This window comes from Mugil cephalus, chromosome 4 (genome assembly GCF_022458985.1).
Source record: "Mugil cephalus isolate CIBA_MC_2020 chromosome 4, CIBA_Mcephalus_1.1, whole genome shotgun sequence".
In the NCBI taxonomy this organism is placed as follows: domain Eukaryota; kingdom Metazoa; phylum Chordata; class Actinopteri; order Mugiliformes; family Mugilidae; genus Mugil; species Mugil cephalus.
The window spans coordinates 22,920,881-22,943,976 of NC_061773.1; the positions used below are offsets into that span (position 1 = coordinate 22,920,881).

The window sequence follows — 23,096 nt, forward strand, 5'->3', positions numbered from 1 at the left end:
GTCCGGCCTCCTGATTTTCATTACTAGAGTCAATTTAAAGCAAACGTCCTGGTTAAAGTCTGGTTAGAACTGCAACCATAAATAAAACCAGCCAGTCATCAGCTGCACAGCTTCAGTTTCTTGTTAAAAACTTTATTAAAATGCCACCAGTATTTCCACAACAGATGCGCTTAGTTCACAGATTAAGTCGATCTACAGCGATAAATAATAAATATTAAGAATTTCTTTTCTTAGATAGTGATCCAGACACTTGATAAGTGTAATTCATGTCAAATAAATACATCTGGAGCAACTCCGAGGATTTAAATCCTTCATGTTAGTGACACCTAGAAGAAGAAAATAAAAAATCAAAATCTGCTAATAATTTACAACATATAACTTAATGTACAAGAATAACCCCTTTCACTTCCAGCTTCGAAATCGCGACATATTTACAGATTTGAAGACGATTCGTTCTACTGATGGATACGGGACAAACCAGTGCTCTAGAAAATATTCACAGATCCAAGCGCGCGAGCTTCAGGTCGGAGGTGTCGTTTTAAGGTCCCACGGATAGTAATATAAAAAAAAAAGGACTCCAGACACTCCAGGAACCTTCTCCTCAACCCTTCGCTCCAGACGGGACACGGACGCCGAGGCCGGGCGCCGTCTTCTTGTCCTTAACTGGACAGTGCAAAAGTCTCAGAGGCTCCTTCTCCAGGCGCGTAAATGCGGAGACAAAAGTGCAACGACAAATGTTTGTGCAGTTTTAATCCCTCAGCAGGCCTCCATGTTTTCTCTTGGCGGCAGCAGGCACTGCACGATTTTTAGTAAAATGTGCGGGACACCCGGGCGCCTTGGCACGAACCTGCAGAAAAGACGCACAAAAAGATATTTTCATTAGTCATCAGGCGCGCATTGCTTCGTTTTTGAACGAATGAAATATTATCAACAATATTAATAAACGCGCAGCTTTGACTGAATAAGCTACTCACATCGTCGAGCTGTCCTGTTGTTGAGTAGTTTTCCACTCCTCCGCGGAATCGTCGCGGCTCACCCGCTCCTCCGCGATCTGATCCCAGATGTCCGTGTTGACCCACAGGGCCCCGGGCAGCGTCAGGCTGGCCCGCGTGCAGGTAATCCAGCGGCACAGGGGGCAGGAGACGGTGCAGATGGCGCCCGACAGCTGGGACATCCTCTCCAGGCACGGGGCGCAGAAGGTATGGTTGCAGTGGAGCACCCGCGGGATGCGGTCGGTGCGGGAGTACTCGTTGCAGCAGATGACGCACTCGAGCTCTTCGGTTGCAGACATGGTGATCTCCGTAGTGTAAGGACGAGCGAGCTCCGAGGATTTGCTACAGGGGAAAAAATAAATAAATGAATAAATTAAAAAGAAAATGACGGTAACAGTTCAGTCAACTCAAACATCCACGAATGACAAGTGAAGCCGGTAAAAGCTCCAAACGCAGCTACTGAGATACTCACTTGTTTCAGAGAGCTGTGAACTCTGCGAGTTTGCTGTTGGACTGTCAGGTTTACTGTGATGGCTTGCCTACTAGTCGGTGCCCTATTAAATGCACACTCCCACGCGAGTGCAGTCACACGTGGGATTCTGAGGAAGCGCCGCTATCAGGAAAACAAGTTTCTGCGGAATTCCTCTTGTGCGCATAGACATGCAGCGCACCCTTCAGTTGTCCCGCATTCATAGGAGAGAAATAAAATTGACACAAGGTATTGGACGCGTTTAAATATGCGGAAAGGAACGGATTTATTAAATGCCCTGCTGCGCAGAGGAATTTATTTAGCATTTACTATGAAAACATACAATGTCACACAAGATTAACTGAAGCATGGAAACTGGGGGGATTTGCTGTACAATCGCACAAACGCTCCCCATCATCAGATCATCAGCATCATTTTTTTTTTTCCTTTTCTTAAACCCCCTCCCTCCCTCCTTCCCACATTTTTGGAGATGGTGCAGAGAAAAGACACGAAGAGCAAAAGACAAGAAATATCTGCTGCTTTCAGGCCGTTGTTACAACATTAGATACAGAGTGGAACCATCTTTACTAAATGCAATGCACGACAGTAAATTACCAGCAATTATTTGAGCCGGGGCCATTGTCTGTTTGTCTGTCTGCCTGTACGTGTGTGTGTTCACCTGCACTGACCTGCTTAGCAAACACAACAGGCAAGCCGGCTGTTTCTATAAATAAAGAGAACAAAAACACAAAGAAAATATGTATATATATATCAAAAAGAAAATTTGTAATGTACAGAAAAAGAAAAAAAAAACAAAAACAAACTTGGTTCTCTTTATGTGTGTCTTTGTGGTGACCTACATGGACTGGTGCCACACTGGTCTACGAAGCCAATTTTAAAAAAAGGGACAGGTCTCTTCGTGTCTGTGCAGACACCGCTTGGCTCATGGGTTAATGGGAAAAAACTCGGGGGGGGGGGGCTCACGTGTTACGCTTTGATGCGGTTTATCGACATTTGAAGAGACATGCAGGTCTCATTCCAGCTGCAGAAAACAGAAGATGAGACGCACAAGTACTGACAAGTGCATGACGTGGCCGTGGAATCCTAACTTCCACCACGTTTCTGTGTGTCACCGTAATACTTTAGAATATATTTAGTCTTGCAGGCGTTTGTCTGTTGGTCTGCTATTGTTTCCTGTGTGGGGTAAAAAAAAAAAGAAGAAAAAAAAAAGAGCACACATTCGTTGACTCACATATTCTAATATTTTTCCTGCGCAGGGTCATGGAAATAAATGAAGGACAAACCGGTTCTGGAGTCAAGGACCAGTGACACCAAACGCCCTCGAGCGCCTTTCATTGTTAAACACGAAAACAAAACTAAAGCTGTTGAAGTTGATTTAAAGGCTTCAAATGTTCACAGTCCCGAATGTTAAAGGCAGACGTGGGTCGTTTTCTTTTTTTTTAATCATTATTATTTTTTATTTTTATCACCATTAAGCAACAATCCACGCCCTGAGTAATGTGATCACGTGAATTATTAGAAATAACCCGACGGGGGAGAAAAACTATGTGGGAGACGGGACGGATGATCAACTTACATGACAAGTGAGTCCCTTAGTTGCATAAAGTTTGAGTTACACAACGTCGGCGGTATTTTTATAAAACATGTGACCGTCTGGAATCACCCTCAGGCACAGTGAGACACACTATTACCTATTTGCATGTGAACAGTTTTACATTTATCCACAACCCATGAGCCAAGTTTGATTCTCTAAGTGATATAAACCACTGAAAGCACAGAAGTGGATCACAACCGTTTTAATAAACCCCCTTCAACCCCCCCCGGCCCCCGCTGCCACTCATGTCCACTCCCCCACCTCCCCGCTCCTCCTCTCAGTCCTTTCTGGGTGGGTGGGCTTTGAGTATCTGTCTTCCAAAGTCCATGGTGGTTGTGGTAGTGGTGGTGGTGGTGGTGGTGGTCGTGGACGGGTTTTAAGCCAGGACTGAACATCCCCCCCCCACGTAGTGTGTTTGTAGAATGTGGAGTCCACTACATGGCCCCTACGACGCCCGGCTCCTCTCACTCCTGGGCTATGCTCCTCAGCACGTATTTGACTGTGTAGGCAAATGCTGCGAAGCCTACAATCACAAACAGATTGGCTAGGGCCCCGCCGAGAAGTCCATGGTTGCGGTTGGCCTGCTGCAGGCCGGGGGCGGGGTTGGCGCCGCCTAACGGCACGGCGCCCCCGTTGAGGACCGGGAGGCCGTAGTGGGCGTGCTGAGGGTCGCCGTCCGGCACCACGTCGGGCAGCGGGAGGGGCTGGGTGCGGGCGCTTAACTCCTCCTGGGCTTTCTGTTTCTGCTTCATCTCCTGGAGGGGGGAGGAGAGGGAAGGAACACGGTGGGAGAATATTAGGTCAAAGGTGAGCAGCGATATCTGGCACAGCTTCACATACGTCCAAGCCACAAATGTGGCACTCATCGTTTTTATAATTAGGCTCAGAGTACGATTCTGGAAAAAAAACGTGAATCACGATTTGTTTGTTTAGAATTGAGATCACGATTCTTTGATTATTATTATTTATTTTTTTATAAAATGTTTAGTGCACTGATGAACTTCAACTCTGTGAGTGACTCTCGCCACCAACACCTGGGGTTTCTTCGCCATTTAACTCTATCTCACTGTTTCCACACACTCAACTGCCGGCGGCTCCTCCACTGACAGAGTCACGTGGTATAAAGACGCTTTACCATAGGTCGAGGGAGGAGTCAGCGGCAGTGCTGCCTTTAGGGGCGCTCGAAAAAAATCCGGGAACAAATGGGAGCATTTGTTTGTGATGCCGCCCATGAAATAAAACGCTTACGAATGGTTGTGTTTCGAAATGAGATCACGTATATGTGTAAATCGAAATCACGATTTTTTTTAACGATTTATCGTGCAGCCCCAGTGTACAGGGGTTTAAAAATCCAAACTCTTGCAAAGTACAGTGAAGAAAGTTTGTAAATCTACTGATCCACGCTCCAGACAGGAAGGTGGCAGAGGAACATGCTTCTCCCACTATATTATACGGCAAATTTAACCGTACAATGAAAAAAATGACTGCAGGTTTGTAACACTTTGTGGCAAGAAAAAAAATAATCAGATCTCAACCGCTGTAGATGAGTAATTGTTGGGATATTCAGTCTTGAGGCGACATTTATGGTTTACTCGACAGCAGTATGCTAGCTATTGTTAGCCTAGAGCGGTGGTTTCCAAAATCCTAACACATTCAGGGTTTATCGATTTACACAAAAACAACTGTAGATCATATTCCAACTCTAAATTGCAAAATTTACATCCTAATATTTAATATTAGCTATTATTATTATTATTACTATTTTTAAGCCCCTTTTTGTAGTTAGGACACATTCTACTAGCTTAATACATCTGCTCTCAACAGATAGTGACTTCCATGGAAAAATCGTTGGCTTAGATGATGCCTTCACAATAAGGCGGAAATGTCAGACTTCCAATATCATAACATTCATTTTGCAGGTTCCAGGAGGAGAAAAAATAAGTTTGGTATATTGTCGCTGTTTGCTAATTATTAAAAAATGTGAAGCAGCTACTTTATTTTATTTCGGAGGCAGTCATTTCTGAGTTTGACAACTCAGAGATCATATTTCCCCAAGTTGTCTTGAATGCAGCATCATCTGCAGCTGGATCTCAATCATACTTTCCAAGACCCACCCCACCCAACTTCTGATCGGCTAGCGATGCTAGTTAGAGAGTGAAAGCTGCGTTATTGTCATTCCACTGTTGGGCGAACTCAATCGACTGCTTGAACCTGACAATATCCTGCATCAACATTTGTTTTTTATTTGTTTTTAAGATCACGATCATGCATATTGTACATGTAGGGAGACCCACTGGTTAAAAACTGATGACTGGTGAAACAGGTAACAGGTGCATCCATGCATCCACCCCATGTGATCTCTTCCTGTAAACCACTAGTATAGACGTCTAGAATATGTTTTCTCTTTCAAGTGTTCTTGTGCGTTCAATCGTAAATCGTCAGCGGGGAAGGACGGCCCACATTTTCCAAAATTGTATTGGGAAATTGCTAACAGCAAATGCCAAATAATCACTGCGCAAATCCTACAAGCTCAGTAGCATAAGCGATCGACTTACATCAACTACATCAGGAAACAGCTCGCAGAACACTTTGTCTTTGAGGTTGAAGGCCAGACTTTGGGCTGACAGCTGTCTTTTCTGGAAAGACAATAAAAAGTTAATCGAGCAATTTGGTGACTCTCGGCTCGTTCGCGCGACTTGCGCCGCTCTGTCCGGTTTCCTCACCGTGTAGTCGGACGTCTCAATGCTGCCCAGGGTGGGTCCTTTCTCCACCATGAAGCTGAGCAAACCTGTGAGGATGGTGGAGACGGACCACGCGGGGTTCCACGTGTCCGGGTGGAAGTCTGTGATGGACAAACATAACCTGTGGGGAGCAAAAAAAAAAAAAGACAGAACAAAGTTTGTAAAAAATCTGTAAAAATTAACAATCATCTGAGCAATAAGAAACAAGATTCTTACCTTGTGTTGCACTTAAATCTCCCGTTGGGCGTTATCATATAGATACTAGGTGGTTTAAAGGGAAATTCTCTGGGAAATATGAGTTTTCCATGATAATATCCTCCTAAAAAAACAAAACAAATCTTGGTAACTTGGTAAAGCTCAGAAAACATGAATCACACTATGTCACGTCATCAGATCAGTACGTGCCCACGAACACGAGCTACTTGTGAAGCATCCATTATATTCAGTTTTCATGTATTTCAGTGAGAAGGTGTGTCCTAATGTTTTCCAACGTAGTGAATGTGGGTCAACTGTCAGCATCACTGACCTTCATATGGAGTTTTCTCAGGACCTCTGACGACATAGTGCCTAGAGAAAACAAAAAGTTAGGGACTAGATTGTAATACCACGTATAAAAATAACAGGAGCTTTTTGATGCCATCCACTTTCCAGGTGCATATCAAAGACATTCCTTCACCCAATTTCTATTTTCAGGCCGTAACCTGTAACCTGTAACCTGCAACGCGTCTGAGCTGTGCAAAGCAGTTGGAGAACATCATTTAAAAAAAAAAAAAAAGGTTGACAATTTTGTGTGTCCATGTGTACTGCCGCTCGCCCAGGTCGTAATTGCAAACTGCCAACTCACTCACCTGTGTAAATAAAAGTGCAATAAAACAATTTGCTCCTCACGTGTGTACATGCAATTTTTACTCTTTTTAAATAATTTGACTGTGTGACATTTAAAATAATGGGAAAAGCCAGTCCAGCTTCAAGACAGCGGGACAGTCACTTTTTGCTCCATCCTGATTGCCGCGATGTTTTCTGCCATCTTGGCACAGATTACCCACTCAACTGGTCGACTATGGTGAAATAAGTCTTTATCGCGATGATCTCCAAACAGCCAAAGTCAACACACATGAGTGCGCATGTGACGAGGTTTCAGGATTAACGCCTCAGGGTGAAGGATGTGTGCACGTTATTACATGACATGCTGTGCAGCGGATGAATGTTCCAAACAAAATTTCCTTGTTTTACTCTGACAGTGACAATGAAAGATTGCTTGTTCTGTTGGAACTGAAACAGTTACTGTCGGCCGGTCAATTTTTTTTTTAAATTCATTTTACAATTTAGACGCTATTAAAGCCTTTGATTCAAACTAATGCTGCTAATCTCCATGTTCAATTGTCACTTTTTGCAACTCAGTGGCCGTAACCATGGAGACCTCCGCTTGCTGTGACGTCACGTGCAAACCCTCTATACCGTGATGCAGTCAGAATTTTGAAAAAAAATACTGTGATGTACATATATTAAGAGTCCAAAATGATCTGAAATAAAAAGATAAAAGGCAGAATATTTGTGCATTTGTGACAGTGCATGAATATACACGGTATGAAATGCTGAGAGCTATGAAACGAGCAGGTAGATTTAATTTCAATGAGCTTGCATCAGTACAGACACAGCTCGGTCGCTGCTTTCATCCTCCACGATTTGTTTTCAAGAAAACTTTCGACCTTTGTTTGATAACTCAACAGAAATAAAAGCCTTCAGCCAACAGAACCGGCTTTTACTATTATAAGCAGTTATACATTCATGGACTTGTGCCTATCTGGTAAATATTAATTTATGTCTGTGATTAAAGTGAAAATAAGATTGTGAAAACTGCTTTGTTATGTTATGATTGTGACACGGTGCGCATGCCAGGGGTATACAAGCTTCCATGGAACTGGCGGTTATCAAACATGGCCGTCATATACGTGAACAGCACCTCCACCCCCCTGTGCTTGTGCCTATCAAGCCATTTAGGTTTTTAATGGGGTTTTTACTTAACCACCTCTGCACAAAACAACTTAGTCACGACAATAAAAAAAAAATTACAACAACCAGTAATAAAGTTAGCAAAGGTGCTTGTCTTTCAAGAAAGTAATCCCCATAAAACACACAGTTTTTCAACTGATGAGCCCTGATGAGCTGATGACAGTTGTTCAGTGATGCGGTTTCTCATTTCAGTCTCACAATGAGATGTGTTGAAACAGGGCAGCATTAGATGAATTAATCGCACGATAAATGAAAACATGGCAATTTTGCTGGCCTGGAAAGACTGCCATGTGCATGTGTGTTTTTTTTTGCTCTCTCTTTCTACCGAAGACGCTGGATGACAAGAGGGTTCACTCTGTGCATTGGTCTCAGCAACTGGGCGCATTGGTTCGCAGAGGAATGAATGGAGTGAACCCTCCTGTCAGTCATCCAGCCTCTTTGACTCAGGGGTGGTGGGGTCCAGTCTGATTACAATGTCAAATACTTAAGAGAAATAAAGGTTTATTGCTTTTGAAAGGGTGTACTTGCACTACCTTTGCCATATTATCGTTACATTCGTGACAAACACCATCTCAAAATAATGTTAATTTGTGGGACGATGCATCATTCAGCAAAATTTGTCACCGTGACAGGCCAAGGCGGAATAAAAAGCGGAACTCGTCTCAGCTGTGCGATCATTTAGAAGGATGTTGTTTGTGGGTCTGTTAAACTAAGTGTTTCTGTTATTCAGCCCATTCCACCGACTAAAACTGGACTGTCAATAGTCCGGCAACAACACAGCCTCCAAAATGGAAACACTGCTGAATCAACAGCTGTCAGATATTTTTGAACTAATACTAAACACTATAAACTTTATGGCGCTAACATTTAAAACTGGACTGTTAAGTTAAGAGTGCGTCCAGGTTCATTACTGTAGTGACGGTTGGACTGCAAACATTCATCACTTGCAATTTTGCTCCCGTAAAAACGTCGACTATTTCTATATTCGCTAAAGATCCACATGTTATTATTGTGGATTTAGAGTTTCATTCCAAACCAGAGAGCTGAAACGCAGACCATTTCGTTTCCAGTTTCTGGACCGGTTTTGGACCTTACCATTCTAGGATGTTGGAGGGAAGAGGTTCTGCACAGATGTAAGGCACAGGGTCTTTCTTAATCCTGAGGTAATCCTGCTTAAGACGCTGAGTGGCTGTAGTTGGAGCTCTCTTATTCCCGTTGTTGTTCATCTGAAGATAGGGAGCACATGCAAATTGGAGAAATTAATTTTGGCATCAGCGATGATTTAAAATCACTGTCGCACTACATTCATTTGACTGACAATCTGCTTGTTATTACTTCATACATAATTTCCCCAACGGCTCCAAATATACAATGATGTGAGTCAGTGGCCGTGGTCAATACTTCCTCAAGTCTAGTGATATAATTCTGCTTAGACATTTGAAAAGCTTTGTTTACATGTCCCCAAAACATTAACCAGAACATAATATTTGAAACGTGAATAACGTGGTTCTGACATAATATACAATATAACAGAAGAGGGTGTGCATACAAGGGGATTAAAAGCTTCCCTGTAACAGGACGTCATCAAGTACTACACAATATTACAACACCACAAACAAATAACGAAACTGTAATTAGGTGCCGTCTTATGACATCAGTGTTGTGACTGGTCTTCTTTCCATTCAAAGCTGCAGTCACTGACTGGTTGGGGTTCAAACTATCACGTGTGAAGGGAAAAGGCAAACAGTAATATTTTGTACGTGCAACACTCCCGGATTCCACTGAAGTCGAAAGGAGGAAACTGCACCTCTGCTCACTGACCTCCTGTCACGTGTAGGACAGCTGACATGTAACGAGTAGTGCGTGGACCGAAACTGTGTTGAAATGTGTCACTTCCTAATACACAAGAGGCTACTTAGCGCAACTTACTGAGTGGAGGCTAATAATCCGCTACTGGGCTCAGCTAGGCTAATGTTGAAGCTACCGACCGAACAGATCGATACATTAGCGAGCTCCGTGTCCTTCAAAATACTCAACAACTGCCTGGAAACAAACACCACGGGCCACATTCAAATCACGCGATGCTTATATCACAGTCCGATCGGCTCGTGGATCATTAAAGTCCATCGAAGTCGAAGTTAGCAACGCGGAGGCCAGTGCTAAAGCTGCTAACATGTCTGTCCATGTCTGAGAGCGGAACAGTTATTAATTCACGGCCGTGTAGTATGGACGTACCTCTCCAGAGACCCCAGTGAGAATAAGTATTCGTGGCTGAACACGAAATTGGGTTGTTGTTTCTGTTGTCAAACCCAAAACGGATAAGACGATGACACCACCAACGTAGCTTCTTTTTTTTTTTTTTTTTTTTTTTAGCAATCGCCAGCAGGAAGAAACATAACACTTCCTGGTTTCTTCTTCGTGGGTGCCGTAGCAGATGAATTAATGGCTTTGAGGGCGCTTTACTGTCACCAGTTGATCTGGACAGAGGTGGCAAAAGTATTCACATTCTGTACATAAGAATATGTTGTGTTGTTTTGTGTTGTGTTGTGTTGTTTTGTTTTGTTTTGGTAGTTTTTCCGTTATTAGCATAATTTTATAATCTTATCTCTCTTTTTAGTCAGTTTTTTTGGTCTGTTATGTCCATTTCTACCAATTTGGAGTCTCTATTTATTGACTGATTTTTTACCACGCTGTTGTTAGTTTTATCTGATACCACTCTATAAAAAGAAATTAAGATTGATTAAGTGAAAGCACGGATACCTGAGGAAAAAATACTACACCCAGCTGTATAACAGCTCATATTTTTGTGACAATTGAGCTACTGTGAGCTACTACTATTAATTTCCCTAGAGGATCATTAAACTCTGTCTAAGTCTAAGTAAAAGTAAGAAAGTACAGGCTCTGAAATGTACTTCAGTAAAAAGTAAAGATTATTTCTCTTTTCCAGTAATGAAACAATACAGCCGGTGATAATCTTGCAAACTGAAAGAAGTTCTTGGATGAGTACACTCTCCACTCACTCAACACCTTTCCGCAGTTTCCCTCTACTTCAGTGATGTAGTCATGCCTGATCATGTCATCATGTCATCCGTGGAGGTTAAAAAAATAAACAAGTCTGTTTTACCAGTGTAAGGAGTGGAAATCGCAGATATTTGTGTACAAACGTAGGGACTAAAAGTTAAAAATAAATACTTGAGTAAAGTACAGATACCTGAAAAATCTACTTAATACAGTAACCAGGTATTTGTACTTCCCACCTCTGGATCTGGAATATTATAACCAATTATAATCCTCCATAATAGTCAAGTGATATCTAATAAATGCGACATATAAAATATTTCTTTATCAACTCAATCCCCTGCTTTTAGGTTTATCACCAGATCAGACCTGACACGCTCCAAAGTGTCCACTGTGAAGTCCCTTTATCTCTATGAAGCATGTGTTGTTGCCATGTTTGTTAGCTAAACGTACACAAGACAAAAACATTCCACAAGGCTTTTTCTTCCCAACTTCAGGATATTTTATTTACGCCACCACCTGCAAAATTCATAGAAAGATTTTTAACGACAAATTTTGTCAAAAAAAAAAAAAAAAAATTAAATTATGAACAAACATCAAAGGGTTACTTCACTGATTTAAAACACCAAGTTCAGTTTACTCATCACGGAGAGTATGATTAAGACTGTGGAAACATTTGCATTTAAAAATAAAAAGATTTTCCATTTACTGCTTGTCAACAGATCTTCTGACACACGACAAATGTGCAATGGCGCCGTTTGAACAAGACAAGAGCAACTACAAATAATGACAAGCCTAGTTTTAACTAGTGCTCGCTGGGTGTTATGTAGCTCCAGCACTAACTCCCCAGCATCAAAGCGTCTTTTTCATCAGCGTGCAGCCGCCTCTTTCGTGCCCTTATTGACCGCAGGGCGATCAAGACGAGGTGCTGCTCGGCTGTGGTCCCTACGGCTTCTCGCAGCGGCTGAACTGAATGCTCCTTCTCCTCAACTTCTCGGGCTGGAGAGACGCGAGGACAGAAAACTGGCGAAAGACATCAACACAGGAGATGCCACCTGCAACAGGGAACACTGAAGTCAAGGGGACTGGAGACTGGACCGGTCTGCGAGTTGAGCCTTTTTTTTTTTATTACAGGAGAGTCGGGGGAAATACCTGCCGTCTCCAACAACCCGCAGTCCAGTGTTTCAGGGTGAAAGAGCACGTAAAGCTTTGCAACATGAACCCATGAAAGAACAAAGCCCCCAAAGCCTCGTAATAGTGCAAAAAAAAAAAAAAAAAAAAAAAAAACCTCAGTAGAAGGTGGTAGGACACATACAATTAACCGTCTTTCAATTTTTTCCACCCTGTCCATTTCATAATATGAACTCAACTTTTTAACTTACTTAGTCTCATTAACCTCATTAATCTTCATATTTTAAACTGTATGTAGACACTGCATGCATCCTCCACGAAAAGAAAACAATTCTAAAAAGAAGTTTTACTTTGAAATGTCTCATTCAGGAAAAAAAGAGATGTTAAGAGATTCAAAAAGAAAATGAACACAGCTCCAAACATTTTTTTGCAGAAAGTAAGCCTGGCCGCAAGCGCGACAGACCAAGACACCTTCGATATGAACGCAGCCACCAGAGCAGAGAGAGAACCCGCTAGTAAGACGACCCAGGATGCTTCACTCACTCTATCCCGAACATCCTTGGGTTTAGCTCTCCTGCTGCCGGTGGCAACCCCTGTGGTGACAGAAGCAATGATATGTCAGTCAGCGGTTTATTTTGTCTTTGTTCGACTTGTAAGTTGAGGTATTAGGAATTTCTGACATGTGAAGACATGTTTTGTGGTAAGATAATGTTATGCATCCTGGACGCACTGAATTATTCAAGGCACAGAGCTGCTGCTCTGGGACTGAAGTACTATTAAATACACGTAAGACCCCAAACCCTGACAGTGTGTTGTCTGTTTATATGTGGTTTGCTTTGAATAAGCCAAGTGCTACCCAAAAGTTATTCAGTCACCAAAAAGACACAGCAGATCTGACATTCTCCCAACATCTAGGAATTTATGAATCAAAACTACCACTATCATATCAAATGAATAGTTTAGAGCATAGGTCTTCAACATGAGGTACTGCAGGGGGTCACAACATCTTTGGTTGATTAGACATTTTTTGTATATTTTTTTTATTTCCACCCATAAATTTAAATTTCTTTAAATACACATTAATATGAACCCAATGTACTTCAGTAAAGGGATAGGGGACATCTTAATATTGAATGAAAAATGATAAATGTATATTTATAAATAGCACTATAGAACACATATAATAGTTGTTTGCCAGTTCACTGAAATGTTGGGAGAATGTTACACAGAAGAGATGAGACAGAGACCAGTAATGAGAGCAACAAGCAGGAAGCAGGGTTAGTTCATCAAGAGTTTCTCAGTTTTATTGTATGTATTTTGTTTGCTTTTTTTTTTCCCTTAGTGCTTCTAAAGACAAAGAGGAAAGTATTCCAAAGATATCCAAATGTATGCCAGTAAACAGAAGAACACCTTGAAATAGTCCAGAACTGTGAATCAGTTCTGCCTGACAGGCTGTTTTTTTTTTTTTTTGATTTGTTTTTTTGTTTTTTGGAAGAGAATTAAAATGACAAACATAAAACAGACCATACAGTCAGGATCCGTGACTGAATGCTGACCGGCAGGCAGTAGGCGTCGAGTTAAAATTACACAAGTGTACTATTTACAACATGTTTGCTTTGAACGGCACCTTGAACCACTCTCATGTCAACACACACATAATGGACACAACATTTAATACTTCTCGCGAGGGCTACGGCCCGGAACAGTTTGGTCACAGCAGCGTCACGTCACCCCCTAGACTGGTTCTACTTGCAGCACATCAAACCACCGCAGAATCATCGTCTGTCATATCGAAACATATCAGGTGAGGCACAGCTCCGTGACCTCTTGTGAGCGCGTGAGTACACCAACAGTGTTTCTACCACCACCACTCTGTCACTGCAGAAAGGATTGTTAAGACTATGCTGTATCTACTCGGAACAGTTTCCATTTAAAAAAGAAAAAAAAAAAGTGATGTTATACAACAGTGTCAGACACTTTCCCTTTAAAAAAAAAAAATCTTTGGCAGAGGAAAATAAAACGACGACGTTAAAAAAAAATATATATATAATAATTGAAATGAGGAAATGAAGACGTTTGAAGAACGGCACAGAGGTGCATACACGTCTGGCACCAAAGGGGTCACATCGGTACATGCTTATTCCACAGAACGGCACTGCACAATGTTGGTCAAACAATGGAAAAGTACGTCGTCATGCTCAGGATGCAAACAATGCTGAACTTCCCAAAAATACCAATTAACGATTCTGGGGAAACCACACAGCGGAAGCTATTGCGATTAAGTTATCATAAGGCTATTAACCATGCACGTGTGTAAACTGTAAGAAGGAATGTGCCCTATGATCTCACCAGTTATCTGGGTGAGTTCTAAATAAAACTGGAGGTGCCTGTCATGAGTCACCTGTTTTTTGTAAATCAGTGAATAAAAGACGTGACCAGTGAGACGTAAATCAAGTTCTGTATAACCTCTCACTGCACTGCAAGACGACAAGCTACACCGGTTTTGTCTGCAATAAGTGGGTCAGTGATTTCCTGCAAATTCATCTCTTTACTGCAACTACAATTTCCCGACATAATCATGTAAAATCCTGCAAGAACAGTTGCAATCTAAGGCCTTTCCAAAGCAATATCTGATATGACTGATAATATTCCAACAAACGGGTCAAATTCAATGTACTGCTTTTAGTTTCAAAATGACAATCATCAACATATATGTAGATTAAAAAAACAATAATAAAAATAAAAACTGCATCAAGGAATGCATTGCACTGGTCCTCTGGGGAGATTAACATAAATAAAAAAGACAGAATTAATATATAAAATAGACAGTAACTGGACAAGACCGATGCACACACTAGCTGAAAATAAACAAAATTATAATACTGTATATGGGAAAAGTGCACAGTTTCTTTTTTTTTTCTTCTTCTTTTTTTACTTTACATAATGTACCATATCATATTATTTAACTCTCTCAGTATTCTTTGACACATGCGCTCATTAACGCTCCTGTTCACTCACTCACTCATCACTAAGTATCTTACAAGTCAGGCTTTTTTTATTTTTTTTTTTTTTTGTCACAGTTTTACATTAAACTTCCCTTTCTGACCCCTCTTCAAACTCAGCAAACGACCACCTTTCCTGTTGTAGCTTGTCAGTTACTCTTTATCTTTTAGTAATGGAACAAATACCAGTTTTTTTTTTTTTTTTCACCTCATGCCACAGTACACAGTTTCTAAACTTCTAAATATGTATATTTACATCTCTGGTCAGGAAGAGATGGGTAAAGCCGCTGGATGTCGCACAGATGGTCTGGATAGATATAAAGTGTAGAGGGTTAATGCAGCGAAAATCTCCAGAGGTAAGAGCTGTTAGGCAACGACGAACCCGCTCCCTCGTACGAGAGGTCACGCCGCATCGTGATGAGTTAGCGGATAACCCTGTTAGCAAAACACCAAGAGGCAGATGTCATTAGACTGTGTGTGCATGTGTGTGTGTGTTGTGAAGCTAGCTTAGCATGGGCGGCGTCAAGTAATGACAAGCAGAAACGTAGCGGCGATGCAGGAAAAATGGAGGTGGCGACTGTATCGTCAGTAGAGTTATTAGGTCCATCAGGGGTCTCCCTATGACGCGGCGCGTCCCAAAGTCGTCTTTCTCCTCAGACGTCCTGTTTACAAGAAGTTGCCGGTAAGCCTAGATCTACGGAAGTAACAGACTTGAGATCAAAGTCTAGGGGCAACTTCCACACGACTGCATTGGGTTCTCAGTCAGGAGGAAAAGATATATAAATAGAGCAACGAGCTACGCTCCCGGGTCTGAACACTAGCACTCGTCTATGGTGAGGCAGATGAATTCCTGGATGCATTTCCTATACTGCTGCTCAGTGGGGCTGCTGCTGTGGTATTGACCTGGTTGACCCAGTGGAACCTCCGCTTCCCGCATCTCCTCGTTCATCCGCGCTAGACGCAGCCTGGAGGGAGGAAGGAAGGAAGTGAGGAGGAAGGACATACACAGGGGTGAAAGGAGGTGAGGGGAGGAGGTGACGATGGCGATGGGAGAATGAAATAGGAGGGAAAAGGGAAACAGAGAGTAAGGGCAAAATTAATTCACCACCAAAGTCGTCAGCTTTCATAATAATAATAATAAAAAAAAAAACTAAATCCTAACAGTTGGAGCATGCAAGTTCAACTAAATAAAGGTTTTTATGTGCTACTAAATCCTTGTTAGCAGACATCATATTATGCAGTGGGTAAAATAAGTATTGAACAAATCACAGTTTTTCATAGTAAACATATTTCCAAAGGTGCTATTGACATGAAATTTTCACCAGGTGTTGGTGAAGTTTGGAGGTGGGAACATCGTGGTGTGGGGCTGTTTTTCTGCATATGGTAGCTACTGGCAAACTTCATATAATTGAGGGGAGGATAAATGCAAACATGTACAGACATTCTCGAAAAACATCTGCTGCCGTCTACCAGACTAAATGAAGATGAAAGGAGGGTGGACACTTCAGCAAGACATTGATCCCAAACACAGAATCAAGGAAACTTTCAACTGGCTTCAGAGAAAGAAAATAAAGCTGCTAGAATGGCCCTGACTTGAATCCAATTAAAAAATCTATGGAAAGAACTAAAGATCTGAGTTCATAGAAGAGGCCCACGTAAAATTCAAGATTTAAAGACTGTTCATGTGCAATGCATGCGACTAGTTTCTCCATACAGGAGGCGTCTTGAAGCTGTCATTACCAACAAGGGCTTTTAAGTATTAAATAAATATCAGTTATTTTATATTATTACTATAACTTACTTTATGAACTTATTTGTTTTGGTTTCTTTCTATGCATGATTTACTTGGGTTGTTACCAACAAGTGATGAAAATGTTCATGTCAATAGCACCTTCAGAAATAGGTTTACTATGAAAAATTTGACGTGACGTGTTCAATATTTATTTTATCCGCTGTAAATCACATTTATGAATAGTTGTGACAGGGCACAGTGTTTGTTATTCCAAAGAATCTTTTTGGACCAGAGGTGAAAAAAGAAAGTAAATACGTGGATTAAAGCACGTATACAAATAAGGATAATACTTGGTCCCACTAACTTAAACTGACGAGTGTGTGAATGTCAATCAAACATTTTGTGACCTAGAAAAAGTGAGATAATCTTACAGGGTGACGATGTCCGCGTTGGCAGCCTGGACAGCGATACTAAGTGGGTCATGGCCCTGCTCGTCCACCTCCGTCTGTGATGCTCCTCTCTTGAGGAACAGACACACCTGACTGTACAAACAAGGCGAAGACAGAAAAGAAAGAGCTTAATGCTCATGTCAATAGCACCTGAAACAGGATAAAAAGTCTAAGAGAATGAGAGAATTAATGGGTTAAAATAACAAAGAAAAATGTTTAACTGTGTCAACCTGTTACTATTTCCACTGAATTTCCAGTTGTAGAGATTACTCAACAAACGGTTTGGCAGGAAGAAGCATCAGCACGAGGTATTTTTACTTACACTGCGTCATTCGTACTATGGAACATTAACAGGAACAACTTGCAAGTTGTCCCCCCCACCCCCCCCCCCCTCGTCCTCCCCCCTCCTTACCCAGTGTGCCCCAGGTAGGTAGCGTGGTGCAGCGGTCCTCTGCCTCTCATGTCTCTCTGGTTTACGTCAGCCCCGTTCTGCAGCAAGAACTCACAGGCTATCAGCGAGCCCTGACAGAGAGACACGCGCACACACAAAGAAAGGGTTGTTCAATTCTCGGTTATTTAATGACTCCAATTAAAAATGTATTGCCTCTTCATTGGTTTAACATTTCCATCTCAAGTGGATGAGAAGCGTGCAGTTAAAGAAAAAAAAAAAACCAGAAGCTTAGGTTTAGATTTTATGACTGGCAGTACGCGCACATAGCACCTTCAGCGTGTTATCAGTTAAAAGCTTGAACCCAACACACTTTACCGTCATTGAACAACAATAAATTCAAATCAAAGCTCCTCACCCCGATGACGGCCTGAATGAGAGGCGTTTTGCCCTCCTCCTCCTCGCTGGCGGCGTGCACGTCGGCACCGTGCGCCAGCGCCTCCGCCATGAGCGGCAGGTTGTGCAGACGAGAGGACCGGTAGAGCAGCGCCCCGGGGTGGAGCTCCCTCGGGTCTTCGGGGTCTGAAGACACTTCCTGCTCAATCTCCACCTCCCCGCTGGAGGACTCCTCTGACTCCTCTTCTGCGGATAAGAAAAGTTACAGAACAATGGAACATTTTTTAGACTTGCGAAACTCTCTTGAGGAGGATTTAATTTAAGAGGATAATACCAGGGTTCTTTATGATAATTGTTTTTTGGCTTCCCATATCTTTTTGTTGCATTCACTCTAATCTATTAATGTCTATACAATCCTTTGGCTTTGGCACTTTTTTAGTTAGTTTAGTCTATTTATTCTATTACTGACCACTGATTCCAACCAACTGTCCCTGGTGGGATTAATAAACTTGCCCAAACCTGAATCCGAATCATCTCAAAGCACACCTACCTTCCTCTGTCACACTGTCCACCACTGAGCCAAAAACTAGTATGTCTGTGCTGCCGTCGGTGCTTCCTCCCAGGCCACTGTCACTGCTGAGACCTGCGGGGCCAAGCATCGCCAAGCCACGGACACGTTAATCATTACACCACCGTTAGAGAAACTGCAACAGGAGCTTCAAAAGAAACTCTCGCAGTAATACAATTAATGCGCGTTGTACTCGTAACAGCTGACTGTGTAGAGGACTTACTGCGAGGCCCGGAGCCGGTGTCGAAGTAGGAAAATAGCGAGTCCAGCTCATCTGGGCAGAACAAGGAGTCCCGGCGAAACTTTGCGGCGGCTGCTGCAGAAAGATCAGAACGAGATTCCAGTTCGTGTTTCGGAGTAAACTAATGTGATCTCTATGTGGGTGTTATAAATTCAGAGAAGTTAGTTCTGCACTGACCTGCTGAGAGGTTTGCAGGCGAGGCGCTGCCAGGCTCATAGCGGTGGTATTTCCTACGGGCCTTGTTGGGGGCTCGAATCGAGCTGTTGTGTCGATGGCACTTCTTCACTATCCAGGTGCGAGACTTCCTCTCCCCCTCCACCAACGCGTCGCTCCCACTCATCTTCTTCAGGAAGCGCTTCTCTACGTATTTAGACTTGATCCAGGCCTCCTTCTCCTGTCTGAACGGAGATAAGAATTGGAGAGGTGACATAATCAGACGGCTTCCTCAGTGCATCCCAGTAGTCGAACAATGGCGGAATAACAATTACCTTGAACTGGAGGGACTCGGTTTTTTGGCTCCTAGTTCCTCGCAGCCTCCCTCATAAATCTGGTTGATCACAGTGTTCCCCAATTCACACATCAGCTGAATGTCACAAGAAAGGAGACGGAGAGGAGAGAGATAAGGGAGCACGTTTATATTAAAGCTGCGCAGTTCATTTTGCTTTGATATTCCTTCAGCGCAAGAGACGCACCTTGAGTAACTCTGGCTCCCATGAGTCTAATGTCAGTGAACGAACTTTAGAGCAATGGACGCCTAAACTCCTGGAGGAAACAAGACAAAGACACGTTATAAAGCAGGTGTGTTGACGGTTTAATTTTGCTCACTTTCACATTTGCTATTTAAACTCCCTTTAGAACTTGAGGCAAACTCAGTGTTCTTCTACATTCAAGAGACTCTGGAAAAAGTCTTTTAAGCTTAGCCTAAAAAACACATTAGTGAGACTTCAAATCCAACATCAACATCTGTCAGACAGAAGAAGAAGAAAAAATGTTTAAAAGTGACGTTAGAAAGCCAACAGCAATGCTTCTGTGGTGGAAGTTGAATAAACGATAGAACTCTGAACACATAAACAATCACACGAAACTGAAAGAGCATATTGCACAATAAGAGATCATTACAACATGTCAGCACCTACACGTTTTCTGTTTCCTGTTGTGATAATACATGACTCCTTTTATGACGTCAAACACTAAGTCGGTGTCTCCTCTTACATGTAAGGAACTTGTTTCCAGTAAATCATGAAGAAGAGGATAATAAGCCAGACAGAAACAATATCTTTGTGATTGAAACCATTGTTTTTGAACTAATGATCAAATAGTTACTTCACTTCAACACTTCCCACTGCAAGTAGGTCAAATTTTTAATTTTATACCCTGTCCTCGGCAGAGCCTTAGTTAAAAGTGAAAGTGTCCACCTCGCTCCCAGTGTGAACTTTTAAAGCGCTTTGAGTGTCAATATACTATATAATATACTTATTATATACTTATAATAAGCCGCTATGTAAAATCAATGCATTATAATTATTATTATCATTATTATTATTATTATTAGTAATAATAAAGTGACATGCTAATGCAGGTCGCTTGTGTGTTCTTGAACAGGAACCATGTTTCTCATGAAGGCCATGACTTGTGTAAATAGGAATCTCCCTTTTGTTTATCTGGAAGGTATGACAAACTTTTGTTGTTGTTTTGTTTTCACGTAGGAAAAACGTATTTGATGTTTTTAGACGGCTAATTTCCTGGAAGATCTTGCTACGGATTACAAACAAAACCAGTATGGCTATACATAGTTCATCAGCTCACTCGTTCTTCTAGCAGTTACCTGTGGATCCCCGAGCACTCAATGCAGAGCAGCACCCCCAGGTTGATCGAAGCCCAGCAGGGAGCCGTTTGGCCGCAGTCACTGCACAGGTCATTGCCTGGAAGGCTCTGTACCCGCTGGAGGAGGCTCTCTCCTCCTCCTCCTCCTCCTCCTCCTCCCCGAACTCCCCTCTCAGACCCCTTCTCTCTGGGCTCACTAGCAGAGTCAATGCTGCTGGTGGAGGGCGATGCAGTCCGGTCCAAACGCTGCAAAGATTCAGAGACGGGTTAGATTTGGAGAACTGACGCGCCAGAAAACAAACGGAATAACTGTGCTACAGAATCCTAAGGCTGCGGCTGCGTGTACCTCAATGTAATAGTTGTCTGTGATGTCTTTATAAGCAGAAGCGATGCTAGCCTGGACCGCCTGGATCCAAGCCTGGCGCAGCTTCTCAGACTCAGCCTGCAGCATACAGCTCCTACAGGTTTACAGGAGGCAGAAAATGTCAGCGCTGCCTCATGCCATCAGCGAGGTTTATTTTGGCAGGACAAGCACACTTACTTAGTGGGTGAAACCACTTCAAAGCAGAACCTCCTTTCATTGTCCTCACACGGTTTGACCGAGCAAAGCCTCAGATCTTCAACCACCACTGTCAACGAGTCCTGTCATGAGAAGAGAGGGCTGTGTGTTTAGACTGACCTGATTAGAGTAAACACATTAGAACCTATACTCATTAGTGACAAAAACAACAAGACTGCTCACGCCCATTTCTTCTCTGCCAATATGCAAAAGATAGATTAAAAAAAAAAAAAAAACACTAAACTGTGAAACAAGGGCGTAACAATGGAGCACACAACAATCAAAAGGTACCTTGAGTTTCTTTTGGTAGACCAGCTGGCTGTTTTGTATAGAAAACCACCGCCTGGAGGGGGCAGAAAGTACGAAATTAGATGTTTTGTGACAGAGACACATGGTGTTTAAGAACTCTATGAAACTGGATGAGTATTGGAAACTGGATGAATATTGGAAGGCCAAAGGTACAAAGTCTTCCCTCTTAGACAAACCACTTTTTAAGCTGTAGGATCTTTTACGCAAACATCAGGGCACGCAAAAGTGAGGTGAAAAGTCTGGAAACCTAACCAAGGTCTAAGTCAGTTGGAGACTAATAAAACTGTTAAATTATCCACTTTAATTATGTAGTTATCACTTTTCATTTTACCTGTTCCAGGTCTTGAAAGCATTGCTAGCCCTCTTGAATAGGTAGCCCTCCATGACCACACCATTGGGTGCATCCACGTTGAACTCCAGCTTCGGGTCATCATAGGAAAAGTCCTGCAGAGAGAATAAATTAAAGAAATTTTAGGGTCTGGCCGTCACTGAACCAGCGACGTAAATTTAACTCAGCGTCAACCTTTAGTCACAACCAAAAACAGCCAGAATTATACAACTCTATTAGCTTTAACTAGTGACAAAATCCCTCAGAGCTGGAAAGCCTCAGTGAATCCACTGCAAAAACAATTACGTCAGACGACATGGTGAGAGAATGAATGAAAGTCCACCTGAACATAACAGGAAACATGAGACAGGGCCTTATCAGCACGTGTGTACTTCCACAGAAATCTGCCTTTGTTTTCTTCACAATAGGATTATCTTCTTTACAACAGTTATACATTTAAATGTCATATTAATTGTTCTCCACCTCTTTACCTATCAGCTAAAACCTCTCCTAACTTCTTTGATTTCTCACAAAAGTCATTTAAAGACAGATGCCATCGGCTCTGCCAAGTGAAAGATAAGTAGAGTCTGCACTGAAAGCTGAGGCTGAGGTTACATTCCACTATTGTCTGAAGGGTTTTCTGCATGCGCTAAGGTAACATTGGGCATATGGTAAGCAGCACATGTAGGCAGCCAACTACACACACACCCTCCACCCCAGAAATCTGTCCAAACTCTATCATTAGATGATAACAAAGACGACACTCTGCCCCTTTGTTGATATCTGACTGTGTAAAAAGAACTGAGGGCTTTTCATTGATCATCCCAAACGTGACAATTAGATTATTTGGTGGTTAAGAAAAAAAGAGAAAGAGACGGCACATTGTACGAGACATATACTAGAATAAAACTGACATGTTGGTCTCCAGTAACAAGAGGTGTTATTTTTCTCAGTTTAGGGGGGAAACCTTCAGGGTGCGTGAAGAAAAAAACATGCTGGGATGTGACACAACAACAACAGCTTGTCTCTCCGCTGCCTCCGCTGAGGCATTAAATGCAGGAGGTGTTTTCAATCACAAGGGCCCTGTGTGTACATATGCACACAAGCGGGGGCTCATTTTCACCCACTCTGTGGTGGAAAAAGAAGCAGAAGGATGCAGCATATGAGGTGCAATATTGGCCTATGAACATCTGTTGGCCCACACTACTTGCATTTGAACTTCTGTACTGGTCTGAGTCTGATTATCGATGTAAAAACTTTAGAGCAGGGGTGCCAAACTCATTTTTTTCCCCTTAGTTTCAGTGCAAATAAGAACAAGTAA

At 42.3% G+C, this 23,096-nt stretch overlaps 3 protein-coding genes across 11 annotated transcripts in view; all 3 read right to left on the minus strand.

Annotated features, from left to right (window-relative positions):
- Nucleotides 1-111: 111 nt before the first annotated feature.
- Nucleotides 112-1,625, minus strand: LOC125007075 (RING finger protein 208-like). Its single transcript, XM_047583647.1, has 3 exons — nucleotides 1,465-1,625; nucleotides 975-1,334; nucleotides 112-847 (listed from the first exon to the last, which is right to left on the minus strand). Exons 2-3 carry the CDS (start codon nucleotides 1,289-1,291, stop codon nucleotides 757-759), a joined length of 408 nt encoding a protein of 135 aa, XP_047439603.1. The 5' UTR covers nucleotides 1,292-1,334; nucleotides 1,465-1,625; the 3' UTR covers nucleotides 112-756.
- A 103-nt stretch (nucleotides 1,626-1,728) lies between these two features.
- Nucleotides 1,729-10,230, minus strand: ube2j2 (ubiquitin-conjugating enzyme E2, J2 (UBC6 homolog, yeast)). The gene is made up of 7 exons (XM_047583646.1): nucleotides 10,066-10,230; nucleotides 8,926-9,056; nucleotides 6,344-6,384; nucleotides 6,034-6,136; nucleotides 5,800-5,938; nucleotides 5,632-5,712; nucleotides 1,729-3,831 (listed from the first exon to the last, which is right to left on the minus strand). Exons 2-7 carry the CDS (start codon nucleotides 9,054-9,056, stop codon nucleotides 3,541-3,543), a joined length of 786 nt encoding a protein of 261 aa, XP_047439602.1. The 5' UTR covers nucleotides 10,066-10,230; the 3' UTR covers nucleotides 1,729-3,540.
- Nucleotides 10,231-11,331: 1,101 nt separating this feature from the next.
- Nucleotides 11,332-23,096, minus strand: part of LOC125006599 (arf-GAP with coiled-coil, ANK repeat and PH domain-containing protein 3-like) — a 57,786-nt gene continuing 46,021 nt past the window's right edge. Inside the window, exons 11-26 of one of the 9 annotated variants that reach the window (XM_047582787.1) lie at nucleotides 21,779-21,891; nucleotides 21,430-21,481; nucleotides 21,121-21,221; nucleotides 20,926-21,037; nucleotides 20,581-20,825; nucleotides 19,448-19,517; nucleotides 19,244-19,338; nucleotides 18,933-19,153; nucleotides 18,738-18,830; nucleotides 18,497-18,598; nucleotides 17,969-18,192; nucleotides 17,575-17,684; nucleotides 17,145-17,255; nucleotides 15,885-15,946; nucleotides 12,523-12,572; nucleotides 11,332-11,903 (exon numbers count right to left, since the gene is read on the minus strand). In XM_047582787.1, coding sequence (XP_047438743.1) covers nucleotides 11,835-11,903; nucleotides 12,523-12,572; nucleotides 15,885-15,946; nucleotides 17,145-17,255; nucleotides 17,575-17,684; nucleotides 17,969-18,192; nucleotides 18,497-18,598; nucleotides 18,738-18,830; nucleotides 18,933-19,153; nucleotides 19,244-19,338; nucleotides 19,448-19,517; nucleotides 20,581-20,825; nucleotides 20,926-21,037; nucleotides 21,121-21,221; nucleotides 21,430-21,481; nucleotides 21,779-21,891 — 1,830 coding nt within the window. In that variant the 3' untranslated portion in view covers nucleotides 11,332-11,834. Of the gene's footprint in view, nucleotides 12,573-15,884; nucleotides 15,947-17,144; nucleotides 17,256-17,574; nucleotides 17,685-17,968; nucleotides 18,193-18,496; nucleotides 18,599-18,737; nucleotides 18,831-18,932; nucleotides 19,154-19,243; nucleotides 19,339-19,447; nucleotides 19,518-20,580; nucleotides 20,826-20,925; nucleotides 21,038-21,120; nucleotides 21,222-21,429; nucleotides 21,482-21,778; nucleotides 21,892-23,096 lie in introns of all 9 variants that reach the window. The other 8 variants (XM_047582786.1, XM_047582791.1, XM_047582789.1 and 5 more) reach the window with 8 other exon arrangements.